The sequence below is a fragment of the Myotis yumanensis genome, unplaced genomic scaffold, assembly GCF_028538775.1.
Source record: "Myotis yumanensis isolate MYYU_CA2020_CCGP unplaced genomic scaffold, mMyoYum1.0.hap1 SCAF_13, whole genome shotgun sequence".
Taxonomy (NCBI): domain Eukaryota; kingdom Metazoa; phylum Chordata; class Mammalia; order Chiroptera; family Vespertilionidae; genus Myotis; species Myotis yumanensis.
The window spans coordinates 4,966,938-4,985,994 of NW_027223764.1; the positions used below are offsets into that span (position 1 = coordinate 4,966,938).

Consider the following 19,057-nt stretch of genomic DNA (forward strand, 5'->3'; position numbering starts at 1 on the left):
GGCTGTCGGATGCTGACTTCCACTGGAAGCCGCAGAAGGAGGGTTCGATTGGGGTCAGCTTTCCCAGCGAAAGCCTGCCTGCTGTGCCTTTGCCCAGGCCTCTGGGGAGGGGCCGGGGTTTTAGCAATTCCTTCCTGCTCTGCCTGTGGGCTTCTGATCCTACACTCCCTTCCTGCTGTGAGGGAAGCCCGAAAGGTTCCGGCTGTTGCATGCCGCCCGCAATCCAAGGACCACGGTGGTGGTGGTGACGGTGGTGGGTGGTGCCGGCACATCCAGGCTCTGACTTGAGGAAGTGCCCCCTTGCCTGGGCTGCACCAGGGGCAGCTGCTGCTCAGCCCTGGGGGTCCCGCTGAGGCGGCCTGGGGAGGTTGGGGGGGAGGGGAGGGAGGAGCACAGGGACCAGGCCGTGCGTCTGCAGGGGCTTAGGATGGAGAGTGGGAGCACAGGACCCGCCCAGCCCTTGGGCTGTTTTTCTGAAAGCTGATTTGTGCCCATGAATTAACACTCGCTTTGGCAAGGGCCTGCAATATTTCCTCCCCACATTAATGGTGAGGACGCGGAGCCCTGAGGATGCAGAGCCCTGCCAACCTCCCCAAGAGCCTCGCTGTACGGAACCGAACTTCCCTCCTAGAGTGTTTCCAGGATTTGTCCACAGAACACGTGAGGCAGGTGATGGCTCTGGAGGAAGAGCCCGCCCGGCCCGCCGGCGGTCTGGGATGGGGCTGCTCTGTGTCTGTACAGAACACGGCACCTACTTGGGGTCCTGGCCGCTAACCGGGAAGAGAGTAAACAGCCTGCATCTCACGCCTGACCTGGACAGGTCCACTTTCTCCCAAAATTCATATGGTTTGGAAAAAAGGAATTTTTGTCCTAGTGCGTTTCAGTTGGGGGCTGGTAGAGCTGTAATTTCATTAAGAAAAAATTTTTTTTGTTGATTGATTTTAGAGAAAGAGAGAGAGAAGCATCGATTTGTTGCTTTGCTTGTTTTTGCATTTATTTGTTGATTCCTGTGTGCGCCCCGACTGGGGATCGAACTCGCCAACTTGGTGTTAACAGGCCAGCGCTCTAACCAATATAGCTACTCGGCCAGGGCCTTAATTTCTATTTAAAATCAGATTTCCAGGCAAACTGCTGCATCTTGTACACGTTTATTGTTTCAGGACTTTGTGTTGAGACATGACTGGCATTTATCATCCATACTGATGCCACCTGCTGGGAACCAGGCACAGAAGGGGAGAGAGGCAGCAGACAGATGGTTGGTGGTTGATGCAGTTCAGGTGCCCAGAGCCACAGCACCACCCTGCAACCATCCTCTCCCAGGCCTGGCACTCCGGGAGCCACACAGGGGCTACCGTCCCTGGAGGCAGTTGGTGGCATCATGGTCAACAAGTTCCAGGCCCAGCTCAGTACAAGTTTGCTTTCAGGATATTTGCAAGATCTAGGATATTGTGAACAGTGCATAACAATTAACAGTTATAAAAAAAGAAAAGATGAGAGAGAGTGGTGATAAAAAGTCACCCATTTCTTTTTAAAAAAAAAAAAATGTTTTTATTGATTTCAGAGAGAGGAAGGGAGAGGGAGAGAGGGGTAGAAACATCGATGAAATAGAATCATTGATTGGTGCCTCCTGCATGCCCACTACTGGGGATGGAGCCTGCAACCAGGCATGTGCCCTGTCCGGGAATTGAATCATGGCCTCCTGGCTCAGCCACTGAGCCACACCAGGCGGGCAGAAAGTCACCCATTTCATGGCACCTGCTCTCTGCTGGGCACTGCTCTGATTTCCCCACCCATGTTAAGGTACGTCGGTATCAGCCTGAGGGGAGAACTGGTGGGAGAGGGGAAGGGCCTTGTTCAAGGCCAACATGACCAGCTGTCGGGCTGCCTTCTTCTCTCTGGTCTGATGGTTCCTCGCGTTGGGCATTACGACATTAGAAATGTTAACCAAACCAGAACTCGAAGAGCCACTCACACCAGCTTCATTTGGCTCGTCCTGCAAACAGCCCTTCTCACCGACAGGCTTTGGGATCATTTCTTTCTTAGTGTGGCTGCACGCTTGGCCTCTGCCGTTCAGGGAGTCCCAGGCGTGTGGTTTTCTTCTCCTGCATCTGCGCTACATTGTATAAAGCCTTTGTATGGCATCTTTTGCAACCTAAACAGGGATTCTGCCAGCTTGCAGTTTCTAGTCAGAGGTTTTCTGGGTTGGGGTCCCTGGTGCAGAAGTCGCGGACAATCCAGATCATAGCAGGAGAACAGGGCCCTCTGGGCTGCCCCAAGCACTTCTCTCGGGAGCGCCCACAAGCACGGGTCTGGGGCTTGCATGCCAGCTGTGGGAGGGAGCATGTCAGTCACAGGCCTTGAACGTTGGTGGCGTTCCTCGGGGACCTCGATGAATAAGGCCTTCTCCAGAGAGAGTCACGTTTGCTCCTGCGTGGCAGCTGGGGCACCTAGTTGGGGACACTTTAAACCCAGCTCCCAGCTTTTCCCTTGTTCCACTCACCTGCAGGGGTGCAGACCAACATTGCAGGACCTGTCAGAGGTTAGGGGCTAGTTGGCAGATATGGGGGTGGGTGAGGTGCTGGCAGGTGGGGTTGGGGCAGGTGGGGTCTGCAGGAGTCTAGACCAGAGCCACCACAGACAGCCCAACAGACGGACCAGTCATCGCATGACTGGTGCCCTAAGCTAGGTTATGAGTCAGGGAGGGCTGGTGGCGGGCTGGTGGCACCCGCTCTGGCCCCACAGTGGGTCAGCTTTCGGATGACCAGCGCTCTCCGTGGTCCTCACCTATTCTGATTTCAGGGAGAGCAGGGCTTGCTGGCAGTGTAGAGTAAGGTGGGGCCACCACCTGGGTCCAGTGGAAGGCTGGTCTGGGATCTGAAATCAGGAATAGAATCAATGTGGGGGCAGCACCATGGACAGCACCCAAAGGCCATTCAGCAGGAATGGGGGTGGCTGCTCTTCACTACGCTGGCTTCTCTTGGCTCCCAGGGCTTGGGCGGGGAGGGTGCTGGGCTCCCACATGTGCCCAAGGAAGGCAGCTGGCTCCTCTGGGTGCACCAGATGCTGCTGGCTGCTTTGGGGGCTCATTAGGGCAGATTTCTGAGGACGCCTGTGTCTACTATGTTTATTTCTCCAGGAGCCAGAGCAGCGATTCTAAAAGCTGGACTCTTAACTGGGAGGTTGAAAGAAAATTCTTTCTCCAATGGGCGTGGTTCATTCGTGACAAAAATGTCCCCTACAATGTCGTGCGGAGTGACACCGTGTTCCTCTTAGACACCATGTGGCTTGTGGGAGCTCGTCTTTTAAAAAAATATATTTTATTGATTTTTTTACAGAGAGGAAGGGAGAGGGATAGAGAGTTAGAAACATTGATCAGCTGCCTCCTGCACACCCCCTACTGGGGGATGTGCCCCCAACCAAGGTACATGCCCTTGACTGGAATCGAACCTGGGACCCTTCAGTCTGCAGGCGGATGCTCTATCCACTGAGCCAAACCGATTACAGCAGCTTGTCTTTTTTTAAAATTGATTTCAGAGAGGAAGGGAGAGGGAGAGAGAGATAGAAACATCAATGATGAGAGAATCATTGATCAGCTGCCTCCTGCACACCCCCTACTAGGGATGGAGCCCAAAACCTGGACAAGTGCCCTGACCAGGAATCAATCTATGACCTCCTGGTTCATAGGTCGATGCTCAACACTGAGCCACATGGGCCAGGCAGCTTGTCTCGATAATAACCCTCAGAACAACTGGTTTGAGAAATGGTATGAATCAATTTAAATTCAATGTCGTTTTTCAGTCAACATTGGGGAAGAAATTAAAGCAAAGCTGGCTTTGCCAAAAAGCCTGTACGCGGCGATGAAATCAGAATAGGTGAGGACCACGGAGAGCGCTGGTCATCCGAAAGCTGACCCACTGTGGGGCCAGAGCGGGTGCCTCCAGCCCGCCACCAGCCCTCCCTGGCGCCACGTGAATTGCCATGAACCAAAGTTTTAATTAAAGCCTGATCTCACTTTACTCTTTTTTTTTTTCCATTTTAAAATTCTCTGTGAACTTGGGAACTTGGTTGGTGGGAGGCTAATGAGCGGCTCCCTCATCCTCTGTCCCAGCAGGATCTGCAACCTTCTGTGGTCCAGCTGACTCACCAGACCCCTGTGGAGGGATCCCATCATTGCCCTTCTCATCCCAGCCCTTCCCCACCCTTTCTCCCCTCAAGTCTTGTTCAAATATCTGCTGGTGGAATCGCCACCACCTCTGTTCCTTTCACTGTCCACGGCACATGCACATAATTCGAGCCCGAGTTTGCTGTGACTGGGGACCGGCTGGGGACCGGCTGGGGACTGGTGGTGCCCTTGCCAGCAGGTCTTTGACCAGCATCGCTGGCTTGTGGTCAGCTAGTGCCTGTCTTCCCAGAAGTCTGGCTGGGGAGTTGGGAATTCAGGGTCCAGTGTGGCCTTGTCCTGCTGGACAGTGGGGCCTGGGCTACTCATGTCCCCTCTGAGCCAGGTTTCTCCTGGGGAAAACGAGGCTACTACCAGTTGGAGGCGACCCCAGCAGAGCGTTTCTAACAGGTGGCCAGGCCTGCGTGGGAGGCGTCCCCAGCAGGTGGTTTCTAACATCCCTGCCGCTTGTCTTTGTCCGCCTCTGACTCGGTTCATCACGACTGGGGCCATTGCCTCCTCCCCTGATTGTGCACAGAGAAACACAATGTCTGCTGCCCTGACCACCCCCAGGACAGTCCCCAGATAGTCCTCGTAACGGGCAAGGGGCTGATGGCACTCTGGGAGGAGCTGGGGACGCACATTCTTCCTGACCCGGGGCCTCCACGGAGCTTGGGTGGGTCCTAGCGCACCTCCCAGGCTCTGCCCCCACACGCTGACCGGCCATGCCTGCTGGTGCTCTCTGTCCCAGGGATGGCGGAGAGGTGAGTGTGCAAAAAGCGGGGAGAGGACAGAGGCCTGTTCTTCAAAAGCAGAGACAAGGTCCCAAGGAGGTTTCACTGACTGCTTTCCTCCTGGCCTGTCGCCTGGGCTTGCTTCTCTCTGTGGGTGTGGCTCTCAGAGGACCCAACTGGGGTTGAGGCCATGCCAGTGCCCCCGAGGCTGGTCAGCACCAATGCCAGCTCGAGAGCAGATGTTTTGGATGGCTGCCCGGGACCAGCCGACTCCAGGGCTTTACAGTGGCTGAAAACTCTCTGACTTGGGGAGAGTCTGTGCCTACCTTATGCCACCTGTGTCTGGCCAGGGCCTCGTCCCGGGAGCCTGTGGCCTCGCTGGGCAGGTGGCTCTGCAGCCTGAGGCCACAAGGACATCATGGAGGGGCTGGGTACAGGTTCTGGGCTCCTGAAGGCTTCCTCGTGGGAGGAGAGACCTGGCTGAGCTGGAAGGAGTGGAGGGAGGGGCCGGTGGAGGGGGTGTGGCCCAGGCAGGACCACTGTCTGGTGACCTCGTGGACACCTATGAGAGAACCTTCCGCGTGTAGCTCTGACCCATGCTTCCTAAGTTGTGGTCTCTTCAGGTCTACTCGGGGTCTCCCGATGTCAGATAAATGCCGTGGCTGCCCCTCTTCCGCAACGGACTCTCTTGGATTCGGGATATAACACTGTACTTTGTAGCAAGAAGCGAAAGCCTTTATGCAAATGGGATCCGGGGCTGTGCTTGGCACCACCACCGGCCAGAGCCTGAGCGTTGGCAGGTCTGCCCCACCTGGCACAGGTGCGGGTGGCTGGGGCGTTCGGAGCATTTGCCACAGGCCCACTCAGCGTGCTCAAGGGGAGCGGGCAGTGCTGGTCTGAAGGCTGCGGCCTGCACGGTGACAGAGAGCAGAGGGTGAACGGAGCCTTGGGCACGCGGTGCAGGCCCTGTGCCCTGCCTGTGGGAAAGCGACCGCTCCCTCCTGGCTGTTGGGGTGAAGGGGGCCCGGTGCTGTCTCAGAAGCGGTGCACCCAGGACCCCAGGCTTTGCAGGATGTTCAGGGACAGACCTCGCCCAGCTCGGCAGGGCCAGTGCTGCCCAGCGAAGGGGGTAGTGCTCAGGACCTCCTTGCTGACCCGGCTGGCCTTTCCTGGGCCCTCGAGGGGAACTGGGGCTGTGGGGGGCCCACCACCCATCCTCTGCGTGTCTGACGGTGCGTCCACTGCCCTCCTGACTGACACTGCCTCGCTGGAGGTGTCAGGTCTGAGTGAGACCAGGCACAGGGCATTCAGACAGGTGCCCGGCCCCAGGCACAGCAAGATGGCAATTACCCTGATGACTGCTGTGTGTGTTCTGTGGAGTATATTTTTTAAAAATAATTGATTTGCGCCCAGCCGGTGTGGCTCAGTGATTGAGCATCGACCCAGGAACCAAGAGGTCGCTAGTGTGATCCCCAGTCAGGGCACATGCCTGGGTTGTGGGCACAATCCTAGTAGGGGGTGTGTAGGAGGCAGCTGATCAATGATGTTTCTCTATTGTTGATGTTTCTATCCCTCTCCCTTCCTCTCTTTCTCTCTCTCTCAAAAAAATCAATAAAAAAATTGGTTTGAGAGAGGGAGAGGGAGAGAGGGAGAGAGAGAGAGAGAGAGAGAGAGAGAGAGAGAAACATTGTTTTGTTTCACTTACACATGCATTCATTGGTTGATTCTTGTATGTGCCATGATCAGAGATCGAACCTGTAATCAGGATGACGATCTAACCAATGAGATGCCCAGCCTGAGCCTGTTGAGCTTTCTGTCCCCTCATAGGCACTTGTCTCTTCCTCTCTCTCGAACAGCAGGCCTGTAGGGCCCCTGGGCTGGGACAAGGGCAGCTGTGTCCTATGTTTTTACCCCCATGAAAGGGACGTTATCTCCGTTCTAGCCTGGGACAACTGCCCACCTCGCTCTGCCCAGCATGAATGCGGCGTATTCTTTGCAGGGGCTTTGGGTTAAATGTGCTAATGAGCGCTGGGCACAATGGTGCCGTGTACACACTATGCACTGGGGCTCACGGTGCCAGGAGCTCGAATGATGTCCAAGGAGAGGACCTTGATCAGGGCTCTTCCCGGCCGGGGGAGCCTGCAGGATGCTGAGTTCAAACACCTGAGCTTCCAGGTGAGCTTTCCTCTGCAGGGTCCCGGGCACTGCCCAGGTCCCATGAAACAGAGCGGGGAGGTCTCCCGTCCTCACGATGAAGCATCTTCCCCGGTGTCTGCCCTGCCTGCAGGAGACGTTGTCCCACATGTAGGAGTGTGCATTTGAAGTCTTCGATATGAGCTGAGATTTGCCCCCAAATCGTATTCCTCCTGGAGGGAGGCCATTTCATTGAGGATGAAGGTGGAATGATCGACCTGTCCAAGTCAGGAGGGACCTTGGGAACACCAAGGCCCGTGTGTATCTAAGTAAAGGTGGGTTTCACGAGGCAACTATGGCTACACGGGACCATCAAGGGGTCCTCTGGGGAGGAAGGCCGGGGGGTTCCGGCCCTGCTGCTCCTGCTGCCTCCTCAGGCCAGGAGGGCACCCCCAGATGTCTCCCCTCAAGGACTGCACGGAGGTGGCCTGGTCCTCGGCTGCAGCAGTGGCCTCTGGGCGGATGTGGAAGCCTCGAGTTTGCTTCAGGACGGAGGCAGGTGGGCGGTCGAACTGCGGCTCAGAGCAGGGGCCCTGCAGCCGGTTCCCAGGCACCTCGGCCGCCACCCCACGTCCTGGCCCTGCTGACCCACAGGAGTTCAGACCTCAAGGAGAAAGCGGACTGCACCTCGGAGAACCAGAGGGGAATGGGAAGGTGACTTATTTATTATTATTATTTTTTTTAGCTTTCTTTGTATCAGGGTAGAGCTGCTGCTTAAACAGTTAAGTGGAATTGCTGGCCAGCTGGCCAACCTAGCAGCTTTCTCCTTCATGTAGCCCTGGAGAGCTGGGTGCACCAGAGCTGGACCCTCTCCAGCTCCATTTACAGGGGAGGGGGGTGGGAGAGCGGGCAGTCAGGGTGTGAGAGAAGGAAGCAGGAACCCGGAGCTGCGAACCCCTCTGAGTGTGTGTGAGCTGTGAGCCCCTCGGAGTGTGTGTGGAGCCCAGAATCCTTGCATTGTCATGCCCCTCAGGGTGGGAGGAGGAGACAAACCTGCTGAAGGTGCAGGGAGCCTCCACCAAGACCCGGCACCATGCTGGGACCTCCTGTCCGCTTCTGCTCACTCGGGAGGGGAAACATTTTAGGGACACTGTGAGGAGCCACCTCTGCGTGGCTCCCAAGCCTGAGGCTTGAAATGAGGTGATCAGAACCTCCCAACCAGGAGGACTGGTGAGCAGGTCGAAGGTTAGGTTGCAGGTGGCCCTGGGGTTGAGGTGGGGGTGGGGTGGGGGCAGGCACAGGCTGGCTCTGGAGGGACCAGGAGAGAACAATACAGTTCTTCTATCCGTCCCAGAAAAGGCGTTTGATAAATGACAACACCCATTCACAAACTTTTAAAAAATGTGCACTTAGCAAATTTGGATACAGATAAATGCTCTCATGATAAAAGGAATCGATGAAAATCCTGCAGCAAAGTGGTCCCCGATGGGGAACCTGCTATAAGATTTCTCTTCAAGAAAGTAATGAGAGAAAGATGCTGATTATCATTGCTTCTACTTAACGGGGTGCTGGAGGCGCTACCCAGCACAGCAGCGTGGGGGAAAGATAGGAAGCATAAAGACTGGGAAGGAGGGAACAAAACTGCCTTCTCCAGGGAGGGTCGACATGAACTGGGAGATTTCAGCAAGTTGCTGGCACAGGTCAACATAGAGAAATCAAGGGTTTTCCTACATCGCAGCTTTCCCCTAATTATGGTAAGGAAAAGGCAACAAGGACACACAAAAATACCATTCGTGATCGGAGCACACAGATTAGGCACCCGAGTAAATATATCAAAAGTTGTGTAAAACCTTTTGGAGAAAACGGTACTTCATTGAGAGACACGAGGAAGCCCTGAGCAGATGGGGAAGGAAGCAGGAGGGCCCGACACCCCACACATGTCAGTCTTCTCCCCATGAATCTATGAGTTTTCAGGGCACGGGACAAGCTGACAGAGAAGCATAAATGGTCAAAAAAGCCAAACTTGAAGAACAAGGAGGAAGAGACAAGCCTTACCAGGTACGAAGACTTCTGACCTGGCACCACCAACAGTGTGATATTGGTGCAGGATTAAGGAGAGACCAGCACAGTGGACAGACGGCTTCGCGTCCCCTAGAAATGGGAGGGGGACGCCGGCTCCTCACTCAGAGGGCTCACACGGTTTTCCACATGGGGAGACCCCCAGTTGTTCTGACCAAATGCAGCCCAGTTTCTGTGCTGGGCCGGGCCCTCTGCCCGCCCGTCTTGTTTCCCTGATTAAATGGGGCCAGCTGGAAACCCTACAGACCCTGATGTCCCAGGCCCTGATCACGTTGCCCTGTGCATCTCGGGGTTTATTATGGAATTCAGCTGGGTGTCCACGGGGCGAGCGCCTGGGTTCACCAATCGCACGAGAGGCTCTGGCCTCAATTTGTCTGGTGCGTTTGTGTATTTTCACTCTTTGGAGTTAAGGGGACACCAGTTTCTCCTGTCATCTCGCCATTTACTCTGAAGTGGAGGTTCGTTCATACTGTTGACCTCATGGCTGCACGAACCCCAGGGGGATTCTCTAAGGAGGAGAGGACCCGCCTGAGGGGTCCTCTGGAGCGGCCGGACACCGGGCAAGCGCGTGGGCAGGGAGTCAGCGGTCCTCACTTATCCTTTCACCTGAGCATGTGGCTACCTGCCCGTGTCAGGCTTCCCCTCGGGGGCACACAGAGGAGGGCAGCTCCTAGGACCCCATCTAGGGTGCTGCCTTCACCCGAGGGCTGAGCGGACGGCTTCCTTCCACACCCAGCAGCCGTTCACGCAGCCTCCCGGTGGACAGGAGCTGGGCGTTCCTGAGACGCCCGTCTGCAGGGTGTGGCACTTTCATGCTCCGGGGAGCTGGCGATCCTGCCACAGCCTCTGCTTGGAGCCGGAGCCGCGGCCGGCCCTCCCCTGGATGCAGTCGCAGCGCAGCCTGGTGAATTCCATCTGAAAAGTGAAGGCTGTTTGCTGAGTCATAGAGCCCTCGGAGCCGGCACAGCTGCACCCGGCCTGGGCCCAGCTGAGCTTCCCCTGGTCACCAGGAAACGGGTGAGGAGAGCACAGGCCGTCAGGGTTGGGCGATGTGTGTGCTGCTTTGGTGAATGCTCAGAGGCTTTGCTGTTTTCGGGGGGGGGACTGAGGTCTTTCTGTACAGGTTCATTCCTGCTGAACTCACTTCTATATTTAGATGCATTCATACCGGCCGGGGAGTTGACGGTGGAGGAGCATGTGCAGACTCTCCCAGGGAGATGCTCTGTGCCTCTGTGTCCCGGCTCCTGCCTGTGAGGGGCGCTGTCCTGCTCCCTTCTGGGCAGCATTGCTCATCCTGAATGGGGTGCTTCTTTGGTGGCATATGCCAAGCTGGCGTTTGTCTGGAAGCCATGGGGGTGGGGGTGGGGGCTCGGCTGGGACTGCACTTAGTGCTGGGTGTGGTGGGCACCCGACCACGGCCCAGTGGGAGGCCCCGCTGGCTCCCCGTTCCTGGTGGGTTGGGGAGAGGGAGGGACTGCAGGTCCTTGCTTCATCTTCAGAACCAGGCCTGTTTAAGGCTCGAGTCCTCATCACCCACCAGCCCTGTGGGTGGATGCTGCCTTCTCTTTACAACTGAATCAAGAATCACAATGTGGCCCAGCTGGTGTGGTTCAGTGGTTGGGCGTCAACCTATGAACCAGGAGGTCATGGTGCGATTCCTGGTCAGGGCACATGCCTGGGTTGTGGGCTCGATCCCCAGTGTGGGGCATGCAGGAGGCAGCCGATCCATGATTCTCTCTCATCATTGATGTTTCTATCTCTCTCTCTCCTTCTTCCTTCCTCTCTGAATCCAATAAAATATGTATTTTTTTCTTTTTTTAAAAAATATATTTTATTGATTTTTCACAAAGAGGAAGGGAGAGAGAGAGTTAGAAACATCGATGAGAAAGGAACATTGATCAGCTGCCTCCTGCACACCTCCTACTGGGGATGTGCCTGCAACCATGGTACATGCCCTTGGCCGGAATTGAACCTGGGACCTTTCAGTCCGCAGGCCGATGCTTTATCCACTGAACCAAACCGGTTAGGGCGAATATGTATTTTTTTAAAAAGAATCACAATGTGTCCATTGACATCACTCTACACAGGAACTCCTGTGTTTTAGGGAACTAGCATCTTATAAACTGGTTCCTAACACTTTTTTTTTTTTTTTAAGCAGTTGTTATTACATTGTGCCTCCGTTTCCCCAGTCGTTCAGAGAAAATGGAGCTGGCAGGGTTGTGGGAAGGATACATGGGTAACGTGGAAATTAGTAAATAATCCTGCTGCTGACTGAGTATGAACGAGATCAGCTCGGAAAACGTGTCAGGTGGGGTGGAGATGAGAGTGCCCGCTCTGACCTCTGACCTCTGGCTCTGCCGTCGGGTCCCAGGTGTGGGACAACCAGGGCTGACACACGAGGATTTTCTTCTTCAAAACCAAGATCAGGGTCACATATTTGAGAATATTCTCAGTAGACCTAGGGCTTTGAACAGCTCAGCAGTGAAATGCTCCCTTAGTTCCCCAGGGAGCCAGGTAACTGAAGGGGTGGAGAGTAAAGGTTCTTACCTACGGGTCCCTGTGAGGGGTGCTGTGGAGGGCCCCCGGCCTTTGCCATCTGGGACCGGCCTGCAGTCAGGCCAGCGCCCTCAGGGCAGGTGGGAGGCTGGCCGGCCGCCCCCCCCCCCCCCCCCCCCCGCCTCCACCAGCCCCGAGCTCAGGCCTGAGGCTGGCTGCTCACCCAGGTGTGCTTTCCCTGCAGGTGAGTGAGAAAATGTAGCGGAGAGGCAGCGAGGCCACACCTGCCCCAGCTTGGCGTGGACAGCCCAGCCCAGACAGGCGGCCCGCCCCCGGCGCCCCTCGGGCCCTCACCATGTCCAAGAAGGGCGTGGGAAGCCGAGCCAAGGGGGACAAGGCCGAGGTCCTTGCCGCGCTGCAGGCGGCCAACGAGGAGCTACGGGCCAAGCTCACGGACATCCAGATTGAGCTGCAGCAGGAGAAGAGCAAGGTGGGCTCCCCACACCCAGCTCCCCCCTCCCTGCCCCTCCCCTGCTCCCCTGGGTCAGCCCAGAGAGGGGTATGGGATGTAGCCAGGTCTCTGCAGGAGTGCCTGCCCAGTTGGTCCTGGCTCCCCAGAGCCTCTCTCCAGGAAGCTCTGGGGATGGGGCAGAGGGACACAGGCCGCGGCCCCAGCCACGTGGGAACAGCCCTGGCTGCCAGGACAAGCCCAGGACCTCATCCCTGGACAATGTCCTTTTCCCCTGGAGTGTTCAGAGTGGCATTGAACCCAAATATACCGGGTCCAGCATGGCCCTCAGCTAGTTGAAGGCAACAGCCGGGCCTGGGCCTCTAGGGGCCAGGTGTGGGGACCAAACGCAGAAACCCAGCCCTTGGGGGTCCTTGCAGCCTGTAGGGAAGGCTGGGCTTGTGCTGACGAGGGACCTGGGGGACCCGGGTGGGAGGGTGAGAGACTGGTCAGAGGTGGTGTCCACTCAGCACCGTCCCACTGCCCACACTGCCCTCCTCTCTCCCTGACTCGCCCCTCCTCGCACAATCCCAGGAGGTGCTAAGAAGCGCTCACGGGCCTGTGGGAGGGGGCTGCGAAGGGAGAGGACTGGGGGGGGGGGGATTCTCTCCCAGAGGGTTTGAAAGGTCCTCGGCTGTGGACTGGAGACTGTAAGTCTCCCCCACGTGTCTCCTAGGAGGCCTGGCCATGGAGGGAACCAGGTTCTTTGGGGCCCGTTGCTCCTCTGAGTTGCCTGACTTCCTGGTTCAGTCCCAGGAAGAGATATTTTGTGGCACGTGAGGCGCATATGGAATTCAGATTTCAGTGTTCATGCTGTCTGTGGCCGAGTTGAGCAGGGACCCCCGGGCCACGAAGCCTGGCATCCTTACTATTGGACCCTTACCCACCACCTCAGGTCCCCTGCTCTGTAGAAAGGGGGCAGTTAAAGGACCTGCTGCCATTGGTGCTGGGGAGGACACGCTCCCGGAGCCCCAGGGACAGCGCGGGTACCAGCAGGCAGCTGTCAGGGTGACCTCGAGGCCGCTCAGGAGTCAGCACCTGCCCTGGGCCAGCAGGTCACAGAGTCCCCAGGAGGCCCAGGCGGCTGCCTGGCTGGAACGGGTGGAGGCACAGACACAAGGTGGCCTGGCATGCAGAGTTGTCCCTGAATGCAGAGGGCCCACACGGTGGCTGCTGTGGGTGCTGCCTGGCCGGGTGGGGAGGGAAGTGCTTGGTGTCGTGTCATTTCTTCACCAGGCCTGTCGTGTGTGTCTGACACTGACTCCAGCAGGGGCCTTTCTTGTGACCAAGCCCAGGGCACTGGATGGCAGGGTGACCTCAGTGTGGCCTCCTTGTCACTCCCAACAGCCTGGATCAGAGTCAGGATTAAGCCCCTTCTCACCTTGAACTCTTTTGGATTTGTTTCTCCTCCACTCTCCATCCATAACCCGATGCACATCACACCGTTTTCCTTCTCTGCTCAGTCCCACCCACGAAGTTTCCATGAAGGAGGACGTTATGTCGTCCGTTAGGAGGGAAGGCAAGCTGGGCTCCAGATCCATGGATGGCACTGCAATTCTGGGGGGCAGGGAGGGGTGTCTGTTTGGACAATTAAGTGTCAGGTGTCTGTCAGGCGACTGCTTTTCAGGGTCCTGCAGGAAGCAGGTGGCACCCTCTGTGAGCTGGAGAGAGGCGGCGAGGGCTGTGGCTTGGGTGGCGGGCTTCTCCCATCATCTGGCCCACATAGACCCAGGCAGGCCTGGATTCCACCCACCCTTCATGCCACATGGAGTCTGCGCACCGAGTTCGTGCCAGTAGTGGGGGGCGGGGGGGGCGGGCGAGGAGGTGGGGGGGCAGGAGAGCTGGAGTCATTTTGCCACAGCCACAGCTTCTAGATCAGTGGTTCTCAACCTTGGCTGCACATTAGAATCACCTGGGAATCTTTTTAAAATCCTGATTTCTGGGCCTCATCCTCCGGAAATTCTGTTTCTTTGTTATGGGGTGGGGCCACAACATTAGTAACAAAGAAACAGAATTTCCGGAGGATGAGGCCCAGAAATCAGGATTTTAAAAAGATTCCCAGGTGATTCTAATGTGCAGCCAAGGTTGAGAACCACTGTTCTAGATGAAAATAAAACATTCAGTAAAAAATCTGAGTTTTCCGAAGGCCTATATATCAGACGTTATCTAGACAGCTTGGTGTACCCATTTGCCAGGAATGTCATTGGAGGTAAGTGCAACACCTATTATTTGGGCAAAGGGCAAGAGTGCCCCTGTTCCCACATGCTGTGCCCAGGATGTCCTGCCCACCCTCCACACAGGTTCCTTTAAGAGGCGACAGTTTCACCTCCTCACCGGCCTGTCCCTGCGGAGCTGCAGAACAGATGCCACGGACCTGACCTTCCAGCCCAAGTTCTCTTGTGACACCTGTGGGTGCAGAGACAGCTCCACCTATGACACTTGGTCCTGTTTCAGTGGCATTTCATTTATTTATTTATTTAATACGAGAGGCCCGGTGCACGAATTCATGCACCAGTGGGATCTCTCGGCCTGGCCTGCGGGATCTGGCTGAAACTCGCTCTCCATCCCCCGAAGGGTCCCAGATTTTGAGAGGGTGCAGGCCAGGCCGAGGGACCCTACCGGTGCACGACTGGGGCCGGGGAGGAACGTGGGAGGTTGGCCAGCTGGGGAGGGACCACGTGTCCGGCCCTCTCGCTCAGTCCCGATTGGCCAGACCCCAGCAGCAAGCTAATCTACTGGTCAGAGCATCTGCCCCCTGGTGGTCAGTGCACGTCATAGCGAGCAGTTGAGTGGCCTTAGCATATCATTAGCATATTACGCTTTGATTGGTTGAATGGCCGACTGGACGACCGGACTCTTAGCATATTAGGCTTTTGTTATATAGGATGTTTTAATTGATTTCAGAGAGGAAAGAAGAGGGAGAGAGATAGAAACATCAATGATGAGAGAGAATCATTAATTGGCTGCCTCCTGCACGCCCCACACTGGGGATCGAGCCCGAAAGCAGGGCATGTGCCCTGGACCAGAATCGAACCCAGGACCCTTCGCTCCACAGGCTGATGCTTTATCCACTGAGCCAGACCAGCTAGGGCTCAGTTGCGTTTTAAGGAGACATTCTCGAATGGAAGCAGCAACCCAGTTTGCAAACAAAACTTTGTAAAATCAGTGTCCAGACTTTGGCCAGTACGGGGGCTGCTCGGGGACGACCCAGCCTCGCTCTTGTCTTGCAGGTCAGCCGGGTGGAGAGAGAGAAGAACCAGGAGCTGAAGCAGGTGCGCGAGCACGAGCAGCACAAGAACGCGGTCCTGCTCACGGAGCTGAAGAGCAAGCTGCACGAGGAGAAGATGAAGGAGCTGCAGGCCGTGCGCGAGACGCTGCTGCGCCAGCACGAGGCCGAGCTGCTGCGCGTCATCAAGATCAAGGACAACGAGAACCAGCGGCTGCAGGCGCTGCTGCATGCCCTGCGCGACGGCGGCCCCGAAAAGGTCAAGACCGGGCTGCTGTCCGAGGCCAAGGAGGAGGCCAAGAAGGGGTTCGAGGTGGAGAAGGTAAAAATGCAGCAGGAGATCTTGGAGCTCAAGGGGGCCAAGCGGCAGGTGGAGGAGGCGCTGACTATGGTCATGCAGGCCGACAAGATCAAGGCCGCGGAGATCCGGAGCGTGTACCACCTGCACCAGGAAGAGATCTCCCGCATCAAGAAGGAGTGTGAGCGTGAGATCCGCAGGCTGGTACGTGGGCTGCAGGTGGCGGGTAAGGGAGGGGCGGCGAAGGCAGGGGGACTGGGGACGAGGGGCGGCCAGTGGTGGTCCTGCTCCTGGGCACAGGCACTCACACCATCACTGTTGGTCCTGGGGACATGTGGATGCGAGGATAGGTCAGAAGGGCCAGCTGGCAGGCAGAGGTCCTCTCTCTGCCCCTCTCCAACCAGCTTTACATCCTGGGTCTCATTTGGGCCAGAATAGGATGCCTGCAATGTCATGAAAGCCTCCCCTCCTTAGAGTGCAGGTTGGGCTGCAAGCCAAGCAGAGCTAGTGCTCTGCTGGCACAGTCACTTCTTCCATCACTGGGCGGCCTCTGCTGTCTGTCCAGCTCACTGGGTCCAGAGAGGTGAGACCACGAGGACAGGGGGTGGTGGCATCCTGAGGCCATCCTGATGTCCCTGTGCCCTGTGCATGCTCTGAGGCTGGATGGCGTGAAGTTACCATCTTGCAGGTCAGGCATGGGCACCTGTGCATCCTGTGGTCAGAGACCGTGTCCCCTGTCAGACCCCGTGGAGTCAGTGTCCTCAGAGCCCCAGGGCTGGGGAGTCGGAGAATATTCGGGAATCCTGAGGGATTGTGCCGGTTCTCCTCGCCCCTTGGAGCCGGGACCTCCTTGGTGATTTGGGGAAATGGAGGTCAGCGTTAGAGACGTGCCCCACGCCCCAGTGTGCGGTTCATCAGGACCCGGTTGGCTCTGCTGGTGACACCCAGGACCCTGGATGCCCCTCCATGGGGCACAGCCTGGCCCTGCACCCAGGCCACCTGCCCCTACTTCCCTGAGGCTCTGTTTTCCAAAAGGTGCTGTCACCTTGAACGTCCCAGAAGGGTTGCAGCCCTCTGGACCCATGGCCCGGAGGGGAACTGAGCACTGTGAGGCAGACAGGACGCTGCCACAGTGTGTGCATGGGGCCCCAGACCTTCCTTTTCCAGTGTCCCCTTTCCATGCTCCCCCATGGCTCCACCCCCCAGCCCTGTGTTGTGCCACGTCAGCACCGCTGTCCAGCCCCACACCACCCTTTCATTCATCGACCGGCTTCAGTGTTCGTAGGAGACAGGTGGCCTCATCTCCTTAACTGAAGGCTGACACAGAGCCAGCAGTTCCCTGTGGTCCCTCACCCCTGACACAGACGCCCCAGAGGCAGCTCTAGCAGATTCTCCTGGTATTTGTTCCAAATTCTCAAAAACATGCTTAAGCTTTCACTTTCAGATTCCTCCATCTCAGCCCCTCTTCTGGCCTCCCCCCCTCCCGGCCTCCAGGCCTCCCTAAATTACATTGACCAGGTATCGTGGGAACAAATGGGCACCCAAATGGAGGGAACTGCCTTTTATGGGTGTGGGCAGTATCTCGGGAGAACTACTGGGGTGGTGACCTGTCCCCTCCCAGGTGTTAGATCCTCCCCTTAGCTTCCTCTTTTTAAAATATATGTATATACACATATATATTGATTTCAGAGAAGAAGAGAGAGGGAAAGAGAAATAGAAACATCAATGATGAGAGAGAATCATTGATTATCTGCCTCCTGCATGCCTCCCACTGGGGATCAAGCCTGCAACCAGGGCATGTGCCCTGACCAGGAATGGAACTTGGTTCCTAAACTTCTTGGTTCATAGGTCGACGCTCAACCACTGAACCACACAAGCCGGGCCCCAAAAGAACTTTTAAATGACTTCAGCAAGGTTTCAGGACACAAGATCGATATGCAAAAATCAGTTGTATTTTTATGTAGTAGTAACAAACAATTCAAATTAAATTTTAAAAAATTCCACTCATGATGGCATAAAAAAGAATAAAATATTTAGAAGTTTAACGAAAGATGTGCAAGACTTGAACTCTGAAAACTACAATACTCGACTGAGAGAAACTAAAAGTGAGCTGAATAAACAAATAGGCATTCCGTGTTCATGGATTGGTGCGCTGAATAAACAAATAGGCATTCCGTGTTCATGGATTGGTGCGCTGAATAAACAAAGATAGAGATTCCATGTTCATGGACTGGTGAACTGAACAAGTAAATAGACATTCCACGTTCATGAATTGGAAGCTCAGCATTGTTAGATGTCATTTCTCCCCGGATTAATATAAGGAGCAAACAGCGCCTGTCAATCCCAGCAGCTTTCCTGAAGCTGATTCTAAAATGTATATGGAAATGCAAGCCCCTTCCTCACACTGGGTTAGCTTTCTCTGTTCTTGGTGGTGCCATTTTATGATCTAAAACTTTACATTCTAACGTGGCCTAATTTGTTGATCTTTTCCTGTATGGCTGGTGCTTATTGTGTCTTGTTTAGGAAATTCTTTTATTCTGGAACCATGAAGTGTTATCTTTTTAGAAGTTTATCTTTCATGTATAGGTGTTTGCCGTGCCTGGGTTATATGTGTGTGTGTGCACGCGTGCTGTAAGGTGGGGGTCCAGTTATACGTTTTCCACATGGATATACAACTGTCCCAGAAGCCCTTATGAAAAAGACCACCTTTCCCCCAATCCATAGGGCCACCTCATTATTCTATGAGTGGGCTTTCTAGTTTGTTCTATCACAGCTCCTCTTCGACTCATTTTTAAATTATTCCTGTTTTATAATACGTCTTGCTTTCTGGAGGAGCGTTCTCTAGCTTTGTTCTTCAAGAGTAACCGGACCTTTCTTGGCCCCTGACTCTTCCATACAACCTCGGCTGGGGAGGGGGGCCTGGCTGAGCTCACAGAAAACATCAGAGCCAGGCAGGCACGGAACAAGTCCATTCCTTCCCTTCCGCTTGGAGTGAAAATTTGGCCAGAAATGGCCCTGGGGACCCAGCATCGCCAGGGTGGATTCCAGGGACGGTGTGGGGAAAGAACGTCAAAATGATAAATAAAGGAGAGTCCCCAAACTGACTGTGGAGTCTACAGGGGAAAACTGTGGAAGATTGAAATAAGCAAGAAAAGAAATAGAAGATTTCCGTCTCCTTTTCTAAGAATGCTGAGGGCGGTCCAAGCTCACACCATGTGCACCTTCACCTTTGACCTTCATCTTTGACCTTCATCTTTGATCTAGACCAGGGGTGGGCAAACTTTTTGACTCGAGGGCCACAATGGGTTCTTAAACTGGACCGGAGGGCCGGAACAAAAGCATGGATGGAGTGTTTGTGTGAACTAATATAAATTCAAAGTAAACATCATTACATAAAAGGTACGGTCTTTTTTTTTTTAGCTTT

The 19,057-nt window shown here is 55.4% G+C and overlaps 1 protein-coding gene across 9 annotated transcripts in view; it reads left to right on the forward strand.

Moving 5' to 3' along the window:
- Nucleotides 1-19,057, forward strand: part of JAKMIP3 (Janus kinase and microtubule interacting protein 3) — a 50,166-nt gene that overhangs the window by 1,024 nt on the left and 30,085 nt on the right. For all 9 annotated transcript variants that reach the window (XM_070432115.1, XM_070432117.1, XM_070432121.1 and 6 more), the window contains exons 2-3: nt 11,846-12,091; nt 15,340-15,837. In XM_070432115.1, coding sequence (XP_070288216.1) covers nt 11,957-12,091; nt 15,340-15,837 — 633 coding nt within the window. In that variant the 5' untranslated portion in view covers nt 11,846-11,956. The remainder of the gene's footprint in view (nt 1-11,845; nt 12,092-15,339; nt 15,838-19,057) is intronic.